The sequence below is a fragment of the Chamaea fasciata genome, unplaced genomic scaffold, assembly GCF_029207755.1.
Source record: "Chamaea fasciata isolate MVZ Bird 193981 ecotype frontalis unplaced genomic scaffold, bChaFas1.0.hap1 SCAF_23, whole genome shotgun sequence".
Lineage (NCBI taxonomy): Eukaryota > Metazoa > Chordata > Aves > Passeriformes > Sylviidae > Chamaea > Chamaea fasciata.
The window spans coordinates 565,960-583,681 of NW_027094108.1; the positions used below are offsets into that span (position 1 = coordinate 565,960).

At 45.1% G+C, this 17,722-nt stretch overlaps 3 protein-coding genes across 3 annotated transcripts; 1 reads left to right on the plus strand and 2 right to left on the minus strand.

Moving 5' to 3' along the window:
- Positions 1-447: 447 nt before the first annotated feature.
- Positions 448-2,161, minus strand: RBP7 (retinol binding protein 7). The gene is made up of 4 exons (XM_066203121.1): positions 2,051-2,161; positions 1,353-1,531; positions 999-1,100; positions 448-681 (listed from the first exon to the last, which is right to left on the minus strand). Exons 1-4 carry the CDS (start codon positions 2,121-2,123, stop codon positions 631-633), a joined length of 405 nt encoding a protein of 134 aa, XP_066059218.1. The 5' UTR covers positions 2,124-2,161; the 3' UTR covers positions 448-630.
- A 2,201-nt stretch (positions 2,162-4,362) lies between these two features.
- NMNAT1 (nicotinamide nucleotide adenylyltransferase 1) lies at positions 4,363-9,080 on the minus strand. Its single transcript, XM_066202906.1, is given in 6 exon segments — positions 4,363-4,762; positions 4,765-5,151; positions 5,523-5,668; positions 5,837-6,020; positions 6,471-6,645; positions 8,625-9,080. Coding segments are annotated over 5 exon segments (870 nt in total). The 5' UTR covers positions 6,595-6,645; positions 8,625-9,080; the 3' UTR covers positions 4,363-4,733.
- LZIC (leucine zipper and CTNNBIP1 domain containing) lies at positions 9,030-16,963 on the plus strand. Its single transcript, XM_066202907.1, has 7 exons — positions 9,030-9,090; positions 10,410-10,551; positions 11,534-11,669; positions 12,162-12,260; positions 12,900-12,995; positions 14,680-14,761; positions 15,696-16,963. The coding sequence occupies exons 2-7, from the start codon at positions 10,451-10,453 to the stop codon at positions 15,752-15,754; spliced, it is 573 nt and encodes a 190-aa protein (XP_066059004.1). The 5' UTR covers positions 9,030-9,090; positions 10,410-10,450; the 3' UTR covers positions 15,755-16,963.
- Positions 16,964-17,722: the final 759 nt, after the last annotated feature.

The following is a 17,722-nucleotide window of genomic DNA, read 5'->3' on the forward strand; positions in this document are numbered from 1 at the left end:
TGGAATCTTCAGTCTGTAAAATAATCTGCAGAATCTCAGACTCATCTTCGTGGTTCTGGGTTTTGACCACAGGCTTGTTTCCTCTGATAAGCTCAACTTTATTATTTTTGAGAACAAAGCAGCTCTGGCACAATGTGGGGCCTCACACTACAGTGTGAAAGACAAGCAAGTAAAGTAGTAGTCTACACCTTAAAGAGAAGCATCTCAAAAAATCATACCTTTTGTTGTTTGCTTCATTATTTGCTATCTTTACTTCTCTATCAGCACCCAACTCTCCCTGCTTTTTGTTTTTTTTTTTTTTTTGAAGTTGACATGCCTCTTAGAATTGGCATGTTCTCTTCTTTAAATTGACTTTTGATTACCTAAAGACCCAGGCCTCGCTACTTATGCTTTGGGTGTTGTTTTTTTTTTCCTCCAAAAACATATTCAAAAGCAAGGTACTTAAGATTAGTTTGGTTCAGGGCATTTATTAGCAAAAATCAGACCTTTAACACTGGCAACAGCAGACTGATTTCCTGGGGCAGAAACTTGAGCCCATTCAGGTTAACAGGTTCAGGAGCCAGTTCTTGTCCTAGAGGCCCCACGGGACAGGAGGCTCCCTGCAGGCAGCACCCAGCACACCACACACATTCAAGCTCTCTTGAAGACCTGTTTACATACTTGATTCTCACAACGAAGCTCCTACCAAAAAAAGAGAACAAAACAAAGAGAAAACCCAAGAGTATAGATTTATATATAGTAATCAAAGGAACTGCTTCCAAAATTGAACACAGATCCTTTGCCACCGCTCTGGCCATGCTAATAACCTATGCTTAACATTCTGAATTTAACCACACATCACACGGGAACAGTGAAGCTGTTTCAAAGCAGAATGTGCTCACCGTGTACCATCCGTTACACATCCTACGGAGCTACAAGACTTGTGCACATCACGACCACATTAAAAATCTAATTTTCACCATACAGAGATATAGTTAGTAGAAATGTGAAGTCAATACCAGGTGGAGGTCATCCCCTTCAAGCCAGTGAGTCCAGCCCCTGTTCTTCTTCTCGCCAGTCTGCACACAGACGAGTTTGTCATTTTCCCAGGTAACGAGGCTCTGTAGAGCAGGGAACAAAAAGGTATTTCTGCATGTCTGTCTCAGTTCTGCAAAATACTTGTAGAAAATGTGCATTTTCCTGGATAAGAGGAGCTATATATTACTCCTGAGTGAAAGTGACACTCCTTGTCTGTAACTCAGGCTCCTACTGCTCTCTTGCACTACAAAGTTTTATTCTAGAAACAATTTCAGCTCAAGTATCTGGATCGATCACATCTTAATTTTGTCACAGCCTCATATATTCACTCTTACCTTGCATTTTCTGTTATCCAAGCCTTTATTATCTTCCTCAAACTCCTCTCCAACTTTGAATTCAAGCAAATAATCTCTGAATGTGCTAGTGGTATGGATATAGAATGAATCACCATCTTGTTTGATCACTTTCTGAGGCTTCAGCATTTTTGCTATTTTGCGTGTTGCGAAGTCAATACCTTGGACAGAAGGCAAAAATATCAGAGTTGTATTTATCACCAGCCATTTATCACTGGCAGCCAGGAATTAACCTTTATTACTACCAGAACCAATTCTTAGGTAGTTTGACCTACCTGCTATGCAGCATTTTGTTGTTTTATTGGAACCATTTGTTTTGTTTAAAGCTGCATGTTACACAGGTTAAGCTGCTCTCTTGTACTTTTTACTCTTTGAAAAGCAGTTTACTCAGCTGTTGCACAATTCCTATGTAAGACTTCCAGGACTTGGAGCCAGAAGACTCCTGGAGAGAGTTGACATCCCCCATAGAGACACCCAAACTTGGTTTCAGACTTCACCCCCACTTAGCAAGAGGTTAATTCCTATTCTCATCCAATGTCAGAGGAAAGGCAATGAAAGAATTAACAGGAGCTCTTTGCATTCTATACCTTAAATAGGGTGAAATGAAGGGCAGTCCTTAAAATTCAAGAAGACCCTTATGGGAGAAGGGAGGAAGGACAGAAGCAGCTATTTTCACCTACCTAAGGCCACCATATAACCTTCAAAGTTGTCATTGCTGACAAGGTTCCAGGTTCCGCTGAAATCCACAGGCATTGCCAGACCGTAGAAGGAAGGTGCAGTCCAAAATGCAAATGTGGTTTTCTAGGCAGGCCTTTTATAAGGCAGCCCGTGGGTGGGATTCCATCCCAGGACCTTTCTGCTGGAGGGGAAGGGTGCTACTGCTGAGCCAGTGGGTGAGAGGGTATTTGTGGAATGGCTTCAGCTGTGTTGGAGGGAAAAGTTCACCAAGTCTGAAATCTTCGTGTGGAGCAAATGTTAATAGCCCAAGAGCCACAATGTAAGCCAAAAACTGATTTAGAGCATTTTGTCCATCTTGTATACTTTAAAGGAAACGATTTTGTCATTGCTAGGATTTCCTGCAAGTTTACTAGATCTGGGGCTTTATGATCTGAAATCCAGATGTTTGTTGAAAAGCTCATGTAGCCCTGTAAAAATATACTGTACTCAGACATGGATTGACTGTTTAACTGTGGATTGAATTATATCAACAAATTTTAAACCAATACCTATGGCACAGAGATAAGAATTATATCATGTTGGTTTATGTCTGGAGTGAATAGTGAACAGAATTCCAAAAGTAATCTTGTGTATATAGGAGATGTAACTCCTGCCTTTGCTTTCTGTTCTTGACACACACAGGGAGCTGATGGAGGAGCTGTTCCCACTGATGCTTTATTCAATGCTACACATTGTGGCAGAACACACAGGCAGTTGAGCAGATGAGCTTCAGTGCTGGACTTCACCTTCAGCAAGGAAGTGAGAGAAATCCCTGATGACCCAGCAACAAAAAATGCTAGACTTGGAAGAGAAAGGACTTAGGGAATTTGTAAGTGAGGAAGTAAGGGATTTGGAGGTGAGGAAACACACCTATACCTACACCATTTATTTATTTATTTATTTACTGACTTGTGTTAGGCTGAATAAGAAGGTTAATTTTGCAGAGGAGTTTCCCCAAAGTTTAGCTCCATTTTTGGAGCTGCCAGTTTGATCCATATGACTCAGAATCATGCGAGTAAGAACTCAGGACGTCAAAGCTTCTTTCCTGTTTGCAGCTGGATATTGTTCTCTAAGCTACACTAAACCACGAATGGCACCAAGAAATGAAAATTACTGTTTCCTCTCCACTCAAATAGTGACATTTCACCCACAATTTGGTGTTCTGAGGTTATGGTAGTAAAGCGCTGTTGCAATACTACTGACTCTTGCAAGCTAAGAGAAGTCAGTACTTGGTTAAGTCCTGTGTCAAAGTCCAGATATAACATTTTAATTTAAATTTTGCAGATAGTCTGGGCTGTGGTCCTTCAGTCTGCAAATCAGCACTTAAACCTCACACAAAGACCTCTAAAGGGCACCAGGGTTACTGTTTCAAGCCCCAGCCACAGAATTACCGATGGGGCTTCTAAGAACTGCCTATTGCCCTGGCTGCATCCTATGATGGTTCATTTCTTTCTCCCTTCAAATTTCTGATTTTATTTTTGTGGAAAAACTTTTTGCCATTTCCATCCTAGGTGCTGTGAAGCACTGAGCATCTAACACACTCTCTTAGGGATGTGGCCTAACTACAGAAGCCGATCAAGTGGGTCCTGCTGCTGCTCCAGCATTAATAAAACACTTGGAGTCTAAATTACATGTGTGGTGAAAGGGCCCCGTGTGCCCTTTAAGGTCTGACAAGAGTCCACTCCTGGAAGTTTTACCTGTGTGACACCCTTGAACAGCCCCAGCAGTGACTGTGGTGCTGGTGTTTCTGACTGGAACGGGAGATGGCCAGCGTGCAGGTTCTTCCAGTGCTGCCAAGGCAGGACCCTGGACCCCCCAGTAAAACCAGGGGTGCACACCCAGCAGCCAGCCATGATCATGGAACCTGCCTCTGCTTCCAGCCTTGCCCAACAGATTCTCTTCTGAGAATCAGTGCAATGACACTATTATTAATTTCTATCTATTAAATCAATGGCTTTAAACCAGTTTCTGAGGTAGGCTGGTCCTTCCATCAGAAACAATACTGAGCTTAACATTACAGCCCTGGAAACATGAATGGAAGAGTAAGAGTACAAGACATTTCTGGAAGCAAACTGCATGACAACAAACAAGCAGCTGCCTATGTCAAAGGCAAGCAGCTCAAAGCATGCTATACCTAGCATCACTTCAGCCAGGAGGAAATTCTTCCCTTCCAGGATAGAGCTAAATAATTTTTTTGAGGTGAATCACATGCTGACAATTAAAAAAAAAATTTACATACATTTACTCTAAGTAAAGGGTACATCTTGAAACCAGATAACTTTGTTAAGACACTGTAATTTATTAAAAATATTTGTTACTGTTTTATAAATAGAGCAGTTTGAGTTAAAACTAATCAGAACATTTGTTTTGCTGCTTATACATTTGCAATTTTCACGTACCGATGTGAGCTCTTATTCTCACTTCAGTGCACTGGGACAAAACATTCAAATGTGAGAAACTTACTACTGGACTTGAAAAAGGTTGTGTAGGTCCAATCACTGAGTGCACCAAACCTCACCACCAACTACAGACATACGGAGTTAGCTCACGGCTTACCTAAGCCAAACCGCCACCCAAGCCCTAGGAACCACACTTCCCTGTACTGAAATGTAGTGCCAATTTTTTTGCCAGCAGACAGACAGTCAGTCAGTTGTGCAGTGCCTGTGAGCTCCGGGGTCACTGGCATGTTTCTGCAGGGGAGCCAGCACCACGCCAGCGTTCCTGTCCTCGCTCTCGGGGCCGTAGAGCCGCTGGCTCTCGATGTACGCGCGCACCGCCTCCGGCACCAGGTACCGAATGCTCTGGCCCCTCCGCAGGGCCCTCCGGATCTTGGTGGAGGAAATGTCATTTGTGATCCACTCCTCCACCAGGTGAATGTTGTTCTTATGCCTCCACAAAACATCTGATTCGTAGATGAATTTCTGAGCGTTGTTTCCAGCCCTACTGATGCACACAAGGCCATGTTTTTCCACGATTTCAGTGATGTCCTCCAACTTCCACAGATTGGGGATCCCAAAAGATTCCAGCATGTCACTTCCACAAAGCAGTTTAACCTGTGGGACACCTTAAAGGGAAAATTAAATGAGAAATTTGGCTTGGTGTAGGGCTTGGCAGATTTTAGCAAATTTGTCAGGGACATTTAATTTCTTGGCTCTCTCTCGATATATCTGGTTAAGATGAGACAATGGAATGAAATTAGCAAAAAAGATTCAGAGTATATAATTTATAATTAGTAGCCATAACACAGGAATTTTCGGAATAAAGGTTATGGGAGTCCCTTCATTAAAGGGATCTAATGCCTTGTGCTGTGGAATCTAAGGGAATAAAGTTACTGAGTGACATCAGAACCAAGAGTTACCATAAAAGTTACTCATCAGTGCAATTATCTTGAAATAACAAGGATCATTAACCACGTAATTTGCAAACACACTTAACTTTTTACAACTGGACTCTGATTTTTCTTTTTAATGGGCTCATGCCTATTCGATTCCTGTTTTCTCTTCCGTCCCAGCTTTGTTATGGGTACAGCATCCTGCAGACTATTAGTGACATCAGCAGATAAAAGCTTTTGATGATGATACCTGCAAAACAGGTGTATTTTAGGTATTTTAAAGATGTAGGAAAAAATCGGCACAGTATGGCCCACCAAAGAACCTGTCTCTGCAGTTATCCCAACTTGTTAGAGTTAACACCATTCCTAATCCTTCTACAGGTTCATGAGACCTTTTCAGAGGTTGGCTGAAGAATACCTTAAAACCTTCAGTGTTTCCAGCCACTCGCTCTGGCAGCTTTCCCAATCATCAACTTCCACCCAGTCTGAGTTTTTTGTAGCCAGTTTTGCCATAGTCACTCGGTGATTTGCACTGATCAGACCTCTCTTCTTATAGGCATCACCCACTGGTGAAATGATGCCTTTGATTACTTTGTATTTTCCTGTGGAAAAAAAACACATCACACAAGAACACGAGAAGTGGTTGAGCAGATGTTACTTCCCCTGCATTGTATTTAACCTGTGACATAACCATTATCCGGCGCAATGATAGCTGACAGTCAGCCCTGTGGAAAAATACAGGACACTTCTGTACTGTCGAGGCAGCACAATGAAAGTTAATAAGAGATACTAGAAAGATGTATTTCTATAAACTATAAACCCTGTGCTTAGCTCATTAAAATCAGTAATAAGCAACTCATGTATGAGTTCTCTCATAATGGCCTGCATGGTTTTGTATAAGACATAAACACGTACCAGCTTCAATATCTAATTAGCATTTACAGAAACATCTGTCACTGCCAAACAAGCATTCATAGACACAAAATACTCACCTTAACATTGGAGTGTCTGGTTATCAAAGCTATTCCAAACGATATAAATGCCCATCCTACCTGTTTCATGGAGGTAGTCTTTAGCCAGCTCAAACAGCCTCAGGTGCATGTTGGTGATGGGATTGAAGGACCCACAGGCCAGCAGTACCACCTCAGTCTTCCTGTCAGGGTCTTCCATTGCCATTCCTCACAGCCACAGAGCCAAGGGGAGAATGCTGGTGCCAGGTACCAGCCACTACAAGAAATGGCACGAAGAAAGAGTCATTGTTACTTGTGCTGCCAATAAGCAGAAGATAAAATTTCAAGATCAAATTGAATGCTGTACTTTAATTCCATCATCCTGGCCTGTGACTGTTCATGTGTCACTTCTTTGTCCAATTTCTAAATGATTAAAATATGAAATCACTGCAAAGAGGTTGCTTGCCCAGAGAGGATGGTGTACTGCCCACTCTGAAGAAAAGCACCTCATGCTTTTTAACTTCATGTGGAGAGATTATCTGTCCTGATTGCAGGACAAACTGTATTAGAACTTTGCACCCTTTTTAAGATGCCAGTGCCAATTAACTGCCAAGAGACATGCGGGCAGGGAACTTCCTTGTTACGTAACTTCCTTCTAGTGATTATAGCGAGAAATAAAACATCCTGTGACCACTTCTAGTCTTGCTGCTCTAAACTGCAGTGAGCCTTTCCAGCATGAGCCATAAAACCAAGATTGTGTCACAGATTATATTGTATTAAATTGTGGAGGAGAACAGGGTCAACATGTCTTCATTTGGGATTTATTTACATTTTCTGAAATATAAAATGTAAAGGGGATGATTTATATAATTCGACATATGTGGGAAGAGAGTGCTATGGACTAAACATGAGAAAAAGCAGTCTGCTTTGTGTTGCAGCAAGTGTTAGGGGTACCAGAGAAAAAGATGAGAGAAGAATAGTAAATTACAGAAGTTTAGTAAAAGCTGCAATTAAATACTGGGAGTTTTCCCCTCTTCTAAAATATCACAGTTCTGTTCCAATTCTGAGCTTCAGTTTCAGAAAGCTCCTTAAGAATTGCTGAAAATAAGGACATTTCACTATTTATCCTTTAATTTCTCCTTGTGCTTCACTTCCTCCTCACACCTCACACACATTTTTGCTTCTGTATTCTTTCCTGAGGATATTCTGGCTTGCCAAGATGTTTTCCCACATCTGGCCTAACAAAGGAGAACTGCAATGGGCTGTTGCTGTTTGCGAGATGTCTGAGACGTCCTGAGGAGCACAGAATTGTCTCCGTTGCTTCTACAGCAGCATCACCACCTGGGACAATCCCAGGAGCTCACCCTGACATTGTGTCTCCCTTACAGAGAGGCTGAGTGATGTTCACAGCAGCTGCAGCGCCGAGGCACCATCAGAGCCAAACCTTGGAACAGTGGCTGTGTCCTAACGCAAAACCGCCCGCAGGTAAAAGGAACTCTTGAAAGGCTTCATGGTTTGTAAGTGCTAGCACTTTTCTGTGCTTTCAATAGCTTCACAAACTTTTAAAATAGTCTTCATTGCTGCAGAGTAGCTCAGCAAAGGAAGGGCTGGTGGTACTTGAAACGCAGCTTTCACAGGGGCACGGCTAGGAGAGTTACTATGGAAACGGGGAGGAGAGGAATTAGACTGCCTTTGTGATGCACAAATCCTACTTTCAACAGAGTGACTCATGCTGCAAAACTGGAAAGAGTTGATTTTTTCCTTAAAAATAAAAAAGTGCAAAAAAGGTAGAAAATTTTAAGATGGAAATACAGAGTGCCTTTTCGGGAGTTAGTCAAATGTCCTTTTCCATGCTGCTAATTTTACAGCTTACAGAAACAGGCAATCATTGCCTCATAAACTCACCTTGCACTAAAAGACATCAAAATAAGCCACAGAGGGTCTTGGGATGGCTCTGGAGCCCAACCTGCCAGTCACCTTCCGGGGAGAAGCAGGTAAGGATGCTTTGTTCAACCTCACTTATGCTTCAGAGGCAAACATCTCTCAAATATGTTTATATATCGGTGTATGTATGATACAAGCATGATGTGGGCGTCTCTGGACGCTTCACTAACGCCCTCCCGCCGCTCTCCGCCCCCGCGGGCCCGCACGGGGCTCCGCTCCCCGCCCAGCGAGCACCCCCGGCCGCCGCGGCCCGTCCCCGGTGGGCCCCGCTCCCTGGTGCGCCCCGTGCTCCCCGGTGCTGAGGAGGCTCACCGCCGGCGCTGTCCCCCTCGGCCGGGCCCCCGCTGTCCCGGCGCTGTCCCCGGCGCTGTCCCCGGCGCTGTCCCCCTCGGCCGGGCCCACGCTGTCCCGGCGCTCTCCCGGCGCTGTCCCGGCGCTGTCCCCCTCGGCCGGGCCCCCGCTGTCCCGGCGCTCTCCCGGCGCTGTCCCGGCGCTGTCCCCCTCGGCCGGGCCCACGCTGTCCCGGCGCTCTCCCGGCGCTGTCCCGGCGCTGTCCCCCTCGGCCGGGCCCACGCTGTCCCGGCGCTCTCCCGGCGCTGTCCCGGCGCTGTCCCCCTCGGCCGGGCCCACGCTGTCCCGGCGCTCTCCCGGCGCTCTCCCGGCGCGGTCCCGGCGCTGTCCCCCGCTCGGCCGCTCTCGCTCATTGGCCCGGGCGCGGCGGAAGCGGCGCCGCGGGCCCGGGATGAGCCCGCCCTGACGCGGCCTGCCCGGCTGAGGGGTGAGGGGGCGCGGGGCCGGGCGGGCGGAGGGAAGAGCGGGGCCGGAGCCTCGCCTGGGGACGGGCAGGCGGGCCCCGGTAGCGCCCGGGTTCCGCCTTCTCCTCCCGCAGGCCCTCGGCGCTCCGCGCTCGCCCCTGTCCGACGGAGGGCCGCGTTCCCCTGCCGCCCGCCGGCGGTGGCGCGGCCCCGAGGCCGGGCCGGGCCCGGCGCTGTGTGCGCCCCGGGACGGTCCCCGGGAGAGCGGGTTCCTCTGCCGAGCTCGGGGTTCCTCTGCAGAGCGCGGGGTTCCTCTGCCGAGCTTGGGGTTCCTCTGCCGAGCTCGGGGTTCCTCTGCAGAGCGCGGGGTTCCTCTGCCGAGCGCGGGGTTCCTCTGCCGAGCGCGGGGTTCCTCTGCAGAGCTCGGGGTTCCTCTGCAGAGCGCGGGGCTCCTCTGCCAAGCTCGGGGTTCCTCTGCCGAGCGCGGGGCTCCTCTGCAGAGCGCGGGGCTCCTCTGCCGAGCGCGGGGTTCCTCTGCAGAGCGCGGGGTTCCTCTGCCGAGCGCGGGGTTCCTCTGCCGAGCGCGGGGTTCCTCTGCAGAGCGCGGGGTTCCTCTGCCGAGCGCGGGGTTCCTCTGCAGAGCGCGGGGTTCCTCTGCAGAGCGCGGGGTTCCTCTGCAGAGCGCGGGGTTCCTCTACAGAGCGCGGGGTTCCTCTGCAGAGCGCGGGGCTCCTCTGCCAAGCTCGGGGTTCCTCTGCCGAGCTCGGGGTTCCTCTGCAGAGCGCGGGGCTCCTCTGCCAAGCTCGGGGTTCCTCTGCCAAGCTCGGGGTTCCTCTGCCGAGCTCGGGGTTCCTCTGCAGAGCGCGGGGTTCCTCTGCCGAGCTCGGGGTTCCTCTGCCGAGCGCGGGGCTCCTCTGCCAAGCTCGGGGTTCCTCTGCCGAGCGCGGGGCTCCTCTGCCAAGCTCGGGTGCTGCCTGAGGTGTCCGCACGCCTCAGACACCTGCACCCTGGACAGCCGTCTCCTGGACAGCGTTCCAAGGGGCCATTGAAGAGTAGAATCTATTGTTTCATATAGCGGGGGCTCTATTTCAGTAATTGCTACTTGATCTGGCACTCCCTTGATTTAATGTGCTGTGGCTGTTGGAGTTCCCTGGTGAACCGCCTCTTGCCATGAAGATAATTCTGTACACCCAGCCTGGCATTTCTGTATTTCCACTGCAAGGATCACCCGGTGTTGTGATTAAGCATTCCATCAGCAAGATATTGCATGTTTTTAATATTTAGAGCATTTTAAATACGTTTTAAATTGCTGATACAAACAATAAAATGTACTTTCTCTTAGGAGTGTCATGTAAGAACAACATTTTTGTGTGAAAACAGAAAATGGCTTCAAGAGGAACAACAGAGACCAGTAAACTGAAACAAAACTTGGAGGAGCAGTTGGACAGATTAATGCAGCAACTTCAAGATCTGGAAGAATGCAGGTAATAAAAATAGTTGCTTTCCTCTTACATGGTAGTCTTTTTCTTAAGTGGTTGGCAGAAGAAAGTGGTACCTTTCAAAAATCGGGGGGGTTGGGGCTTATTTGTGTGTTTTGCTGTGGCTTTCTGTTTTTAAATTAGGTAGGATATTGTGTCAGGTAGTAAAAGTTACTTTAAAAAACCTTTATTAAGATTTTTTCATATATCTGAGAAAAATGCAAGCAGAAATACTCAGTATTTTCTTTGAAATGTTATATTTCAGTGTGACTTTTAGTAGCTGTTAACAAAAAAATCACAAATTTTCTATGGGATTTTTAATAGCAGTGAACAAATAGCTTTTGTGGCTCTTTTGGTTTATTTCATAGTGGATGCCTGGGGGGGGGGGTTGCATTGTTTTTAGTTTGTCTAACTTTTCATGTGATTTTGTATTAGTCTTCTGTGGGTTGATACAATTTGAGACAGTGAATTATCAAGAAGGTTGGGCTTTTATCTGTTGTAATAATTGCATGTAAGCAGCCTGTGTTTAGATACTTTCTCTGACTGTAGTTCTAACTTGTCCAAGCAGTACGTATCTTTCTCAGGAACAATTAGAACTGCTCTGGGTGGTGCTGCTGTTCCGGGAACTGGGCAAGGTTTAGGCAGCAGGATCAGTTATTCCTGGGTGGATGGCTCTGGGTGAGGCTTCTCAGATAATCTCACTCACTGGAGCTTTGGGCAAGACAATCCCACTGCATACGTTTGTTGAGATCCAAAAATACTTGTAAATGCTGCTCCAGGTGTGGGATATCTTGTTTGTTATCAGTGGCTGGGAGGGCTGCAGAGCCCAGCAGTGCAGGAGCTGGAGAGGAGCTGAGAGGGCCAGAGCAGAGCAGTCTGCAGAGAGGGGAACTCCTCCGTGCTCCTGAGAGGGCCCAATGCCCTTTGCTCCGTGGGATGTCTCTGGGTAAATCCCGTGAATTAATGTCTCTTCTTGGGGCCTCCCTAGGGAGGAGCTGGATGCAGATGAGTACGAGGAGACCAAAAAAGAAACTCTAGAGCAGCTGAGTGAGTTCAATGACTCCCTGAAGAAGATTATGTCTGGAGATATGACTTTGGTGGATGAGCTCAGTGGCATGCAACTGGTAAGGATGATGTGTTGCTAAAAAAGTCCATGTTCTGCCTGGAGTTGATGAAATAGCACATAGATACAAGTGATTCACTGTAATTTTTATGTGAAATCTAGATCTATCTAATTAATGTTTTTCATAATTGAATACACTTACTGTATATGTAAAAAACTTGGATAGGTGTCTTCATTTTAAAAGGGGAGAAAACCCATTGACAAATTATAGCCTTAACACCGTAGGAAATTAGGACCTGGACAGTAATGAAAAGTTTCACAGCTCTTTCTCAGTATAGTTGCATTAATTAGAGGATTCTTTATGCCCTCCATAAGGGTCTTTTTTTTTTTTTTTTAAATTTCACTTCCATGGCTATGAAAAAAAAAGATGAGCTCTGTGCATCAAATGATGCAAAAGACACTAATGATGCTCTCCAGCCCTCCTTAATCCCGTCCTGCTGCTGCAGTTTGTGATTCCTGTTTGTCCTGGTCACTCTTGCTCTTCTCCTTGCAGGCAATCCAAGCAGCCATCAGCCAAGCATTTAAAACTCCAGAAGTGATTAGAATGTTTGCAAAGAAGCAGCCAAGGCAATTGAGGACAAGGCTGGCAGAGGTGAAGGCTTCTGTTTTACTGCAAAAACCGTTTGTTTGAGTTTATATTGAGACTGATTCAAGTATGTAATGATTGCAAGGAAAGCACTGAGTGTGCTGGAAAACTTGGTCATAAAGTCCAAAGGAGTTGGAGAAGTTCTCTTTCAGAATTTGTTCAGTTTTAAATGTTTATTGAGGTAATGGGGACAGCCATGTGTATTTCTTGAGCTACCTTCTATCTTCCTGCTTCAAAGGAAGAATGGGATCAATAGAGTGAGCTGAGGAAACTGCAGATAGAAAGTCAGTGATTGTACTGAGGGCTGGAGAGTGCACTTGATGTTTCAGAGATCTAAGATGAAGATCTGGATAAAATGAAATCAAATGTGATTCCTCCATGTAGCAGTTATCTGTGAATATGTGATTTTAAATGATTATCGTTCTTTGGTAAAAAGTTTGGAGAAATCAAGTAAGATAAGGTTAGGGGTAAAGAACATTTAGGAAAACTTTGCAGACATCTTTTAAATCATTGATAGCTCTGCCCCATACTGCTGTGGGTCCATGACTACTGACATTTTTAGGCTGTTGCGTTTCTAATGCTGTTGTGTTGGATGAAATAATGGAAAGCTTGTATTTTTTGACTTTTTTTCCCTGTGGTGTGCAGATGGACAGAGACTTAATGGTTGGGAAGTTGCCACGAGACCTGTACACCCAACAGAAACTGGAAATCCTGACTGCCCTCAGAAAGCTTGGTGAGAAGGTAAGGGGCTGCTATGATAGTCAGGTGAAGAGAGTTTTCTGCCTATGTAAGAGGAACTAGAAATAATCAAAATAAGAAATTACAATTTTAAAAGCAAACGATAAAATGCAACTTGCTGTTGTATTACATAAATGTTCTTCCATTTTAATGCAAACTTTCTGAAGCTGAACATGTGTCAAATAGTTTGGTACCTTTCTATAAGGCTGCTGCTACTTTTAAATGCTTCCTTTGGTGGGCTGTATGCATGAATCACACACCAGCTGGTACGAGGTGATGGTATTTATAGAAGCTCCCAAACAAGTGTTTTACTGGCCAGCACCACCAATCCATCAGGAGCTGTTCAAGACCTCTGGCATGTATCCAGCTTCACTTTTATAGTGTTGATTCTGCCCACCCCGGGTGTGAGATAAAGAAATGGGAGAGATGAGTGATAAATTCACGGTTGCCCCAGTGATCCATCTGTGGCAGAAAAAGCCCTGGGTTTGCCACCAGAGGGAGGAAGAGTAGTTCCTTCTCTTTGTGGATGGCATATGAAGAAAACGGGTTTCTGTGTATCTCTGTACTTAAGCTTTTTTAGGAAATGAAGGAATGTAATGGAAAAGATCAAGTGCAGTACTTAAAGGAGCTGCAATCCAAGTAGTTTCCTAAGCAGGGGCTTTCCCTCACGATATTTTATTGCTTGACTGTTTTTCAAATATGCAAAAGCTAGTTAAGATTGTGAAGTGAATGGATGAAGCTGTGTAACCCTCTTGGAAAGAGTTCCTTAGACCATAACATCATGCCACTTCACCACACTCTGACCCATCCTCTTAATCTTTTAAAATGATCAGTAGCCTGCTGCTGAAGGCTTGCTAGGACGGTGGTCTCACATCTGTTCTGGATGTGAACAGTGGCAGCAGATATTGCATGTTTGTCTGCACAGCACTGCAAAATGTTAAGTAGCTGTATGCTTGCTTATAAAGCCGGCAAAGGCAGGTAAGTAATATGTTTTCCTTCATTCCAACATCACCCTGAATGTCTGTACCTGATTTTGATATTTCTAACAAATAAACTGATGCAAACACTGTGAAGAGTTTAACACACATGCTTTGCTGTAATAAAGATGTGTATCTGAGGCTAATTAAATGAGTGACTTTTAACTTAGAGTATCTGAACCTTCCAAATGTAGGTTACTGCTTCATTATTGTAAATATTTTATGGGCATCTGTCACACGGCATCAGAGCACATACATAAAAGTAAAATATACATGGGGAAATGTCACTTTAAAGGAAGAGAACCATTTCTAGGTCATTGGTTCTTAACATGGTCAAAGCTGGCAGTGACTGCTTTTTTTTTGCTTTCCTCAGTAGATGATAGGAAGTAGGCTTAGATCTTAGTTCATTACTGTTCTGACATGTGACAAAAAAGTTATTGACACCTTGGCATGGTTCAGGTACACAGATACAGTGTGACCTTCTAATAAAAATTGATCACTGGAAATCAGCTTGAAACTTGCATGTGCAGGCATGTCTGACACTGCACATGCTGTCCTGCCTGGGCTGACAGGAGCCAGGGAGGGAAAATTCAGTGCCAGGGGAAGTACAATTGCTGTAACCTTTCCTGCTGGTGTAGATGCACAAGTAGATGGTGGGAATGTGCACGGTTAAGGTATCAGCTTCACAGTTGTGGTGGTTTTTGATTTAGCTCACTGGTGATGATGAGATGTTCTTGTCAACAAATGCTGGTACAGCCCTGAGCCAATTTGAGAGAGTCTCCGCTGACCTTGGTAAGTTTTCATTCTCATAACTTCTGATTCCTTTGCCTTTCCATTGAACGCTGGTTAATAGAAGTGTCTGGTTCCGCTATGAAAGAGAAGATATGAACAAGAGATTCATGCCATTAAATGTTAATATATGTTTTATTAACAATGAAACTCTGACACACTACCATGAGGAAAAAGTAACACAGGAAAGAAATCCAATGCCAAACATCCACGAAATGCCAAGGGTGCCCATCATGCCGAAGGCTTGAATAGTCTGTCTCAAGCAGAGATGCTGCTCTTGGAATTAAACACAGATCTTTTTTGTATTAAAGACTCTCTTCAGGAGAGCATTTTCCTCTGACACAGAGAATTTGGCAGTTATCGACGCATTGTCAAAACACGGCTTTAAAGCACTCTTCCTTCCATGATTGTCATACCTCTGATTGTGTCGACAGGATCAAGTGTTCAGTTACAAAAGGCATTAAATAAGCAGACAGTTCATTGTAGCAGCAGTTAAACTGGGATGAAAGAGCTGTGAATGGCAGGAAGGTGCCAGACTAGCTCAGGGTACGGATGAACGGTGTGGGTGCCCTGGCTTTGAGCCCTGCTCTCCCCGGAGTGTCAGCAAGGTGAGAACCCTCTCGTTCAGGAGGGGACTTCACTTGGGCAGTAGCTCTGTGTGTGTAGGGACGTTAGCAGCACCATTCCATACAAACACGAATCCCAGGAGAAGCTGGGGGAATGGGAGCTCCATCCCAGCCAGGCCCAGTGGGACACGGCTGCTCTCGACCTGGCAAGCCTGTGTGGGTTTGTTTTTTTTAATCAGCTCAAGTGTTCTAGTTTTCACGATGCAGGTGTGATTTCTTTGGATCTCAAAATGTTTGGCTTGATTTAAACTGTATATAAGGTAATTCACAATTTCCACTAATACTTACTGAAAATGCTTTTTCCCCCTCAGGATCAGGAGACAAAGTCTTTGCTCTTGCGAGTGTTGAAGTAGAAAAGGCAAAACAATGAAGAGGTTCGTGTCTCCAGTTATCAGCAGCATTGGATTTTGGTCCTTCTGCATTTGGTTTTTCTTATTTCTAACATGTTGAAACAAAGCAAAGCAAAACAAAAAACCCAAGCCCTAAACCTCTTGGGTCCTTAACCAGAAGATACGAAGTAAACAGCCTTAAGTGCACTTTGGAACCTTGGTGTCTGTACCCTTTAATAATACAAGCTCTGAGGCTGAACACTAAGTGGAACTCTAAAACAAAAGCATGGTATGACTGTCTTTGGAAAGAGTCAGCTCTTTTGAACTTTTCTGAATGTGTATTTCTCTAACTATTAAAACTTAATCTTTTTGCATGTGGTTGTAGCAAGCAGATCTTTTTAAGAAGTGGTCCTGATGACTTTTTTGGGTGATTCTTCACATTGTCTTAATTTTTGTCTGGACTCCATGCTAAGTAGTTTGTGCTAGGAGAGCATTGAAGCTTTGAGAGATGGATGTAGTTTATTGAAATGCCATCTTTCTACAAACTGTTTGCAGAAGACCCCACATGAGCCCGGATGCTGATGCCTGGCCCTTGGCTGCTTGTTTGCCGTGCGCATGAATGAGCTCTTTGTGTCCTGAGGACAATGGCAGCCCTGTGGGGAGGCTTCTGCAGTCATTTAACCTTGTGTGTTGAAGGGACAGGGAATTGATAGGACGTGGCAATGAGATGCTCTTCCTTCAGCTCTGGTGTGTAACTGCCGTTATTTCAGAGGGGGCATGAAACAGCTTGCAAGTGGAAACAAGTTTTAAAAGAGGGGGAAAAGCCCCGGTTATGTAGTCAGTGTTGCTCAATCCCAGTGGTGGTGCTATGGAGAGGGGAGGGTCTGTGTCTCCCCTGGATCCTGAATGAACTTGGCATGGCAGGGTTTGAAACCTCATGTAGCTGAAATTTAGCCCAGAGACTAAGTGGGTAGCATAGACTACAGACAGAAAATGAACATGGTCAGTCGTCATTTGGAGTGCACTTACCAGGCATAAATACCCTGTAAATTAGTGAGTTTGTCTAATTGTGAACTAGGGCTGGAGTAGACTAGAAAATGTGTTTCTAGACTGTATTTTGCTGTAACAGGTATACTTTTGACACTTAGCATTTAAGAAGTGAAAGGATACATGGTATAGACAGCAGAATTTGTTTTTCACTGATAGAACTTTGTTCTCCCTGTTTTTAAAAAAGCCTTTATTGAGGAGGGGTCTTTTGTCCATTGCAGCAGAACTATTTCCCTGTCTGGGACAGCATTGTGTTCTCTGACAAAGGCTGATTGCAGCTTCATAGCTGAGAGCAGCTTATTAAAAGGCATTATTAGACTCTGAAATTATGGGAAACAAAACAGTCTGTGGGGACTGGAGCTGCCTTCTTTTCCTTTCTGCTCATTACTGGTGCTAAAGAACTCTCTCCCCACACACCCCCAGCCTGCTTGCAGCATTACTATGTAAATTAAATCTCTCAGCACTCACAAAAAGTTTACAGTACAATGACATGGAAATCTTTTTCCTTGTAGCTTGAGAGGTGTCAGTTTCCAGGAGAAACTTTTTAAAATTGGTTTGTAAATATTCCAGGATTTTTGCAAATTCCTGTACTGCGGGCAGTTGTAACATTCCAATTAAATTGATCCTTGACTGAACATCTTTCCAATGTCCTGCTGCTTCTGCTCTTGGAAGGATCTCTGGTGGTTTAGATGGACAAAGATGAGACTGAGATCCGTGACCAGTATTGCAAGATTCAGTGTGTTGGGTCAGACTTCTCAGAAGCTGTGAAGGGTCAGGAATCAGAGACTGGCTGTGTCCTGCAGAATGCCCCGACCATAAATGTAATTTAACAAGGAAGCTGCTGCTGATGTGAAGCTGTTCATGTGCTGACCCTCACAGATAGTTTAGTAACCTCTTGAAATAGTTAGACTGATTTCAGGCGTAGTAAGTTAATTGGTGTGTTGTGCTAAATATTTTGCTAA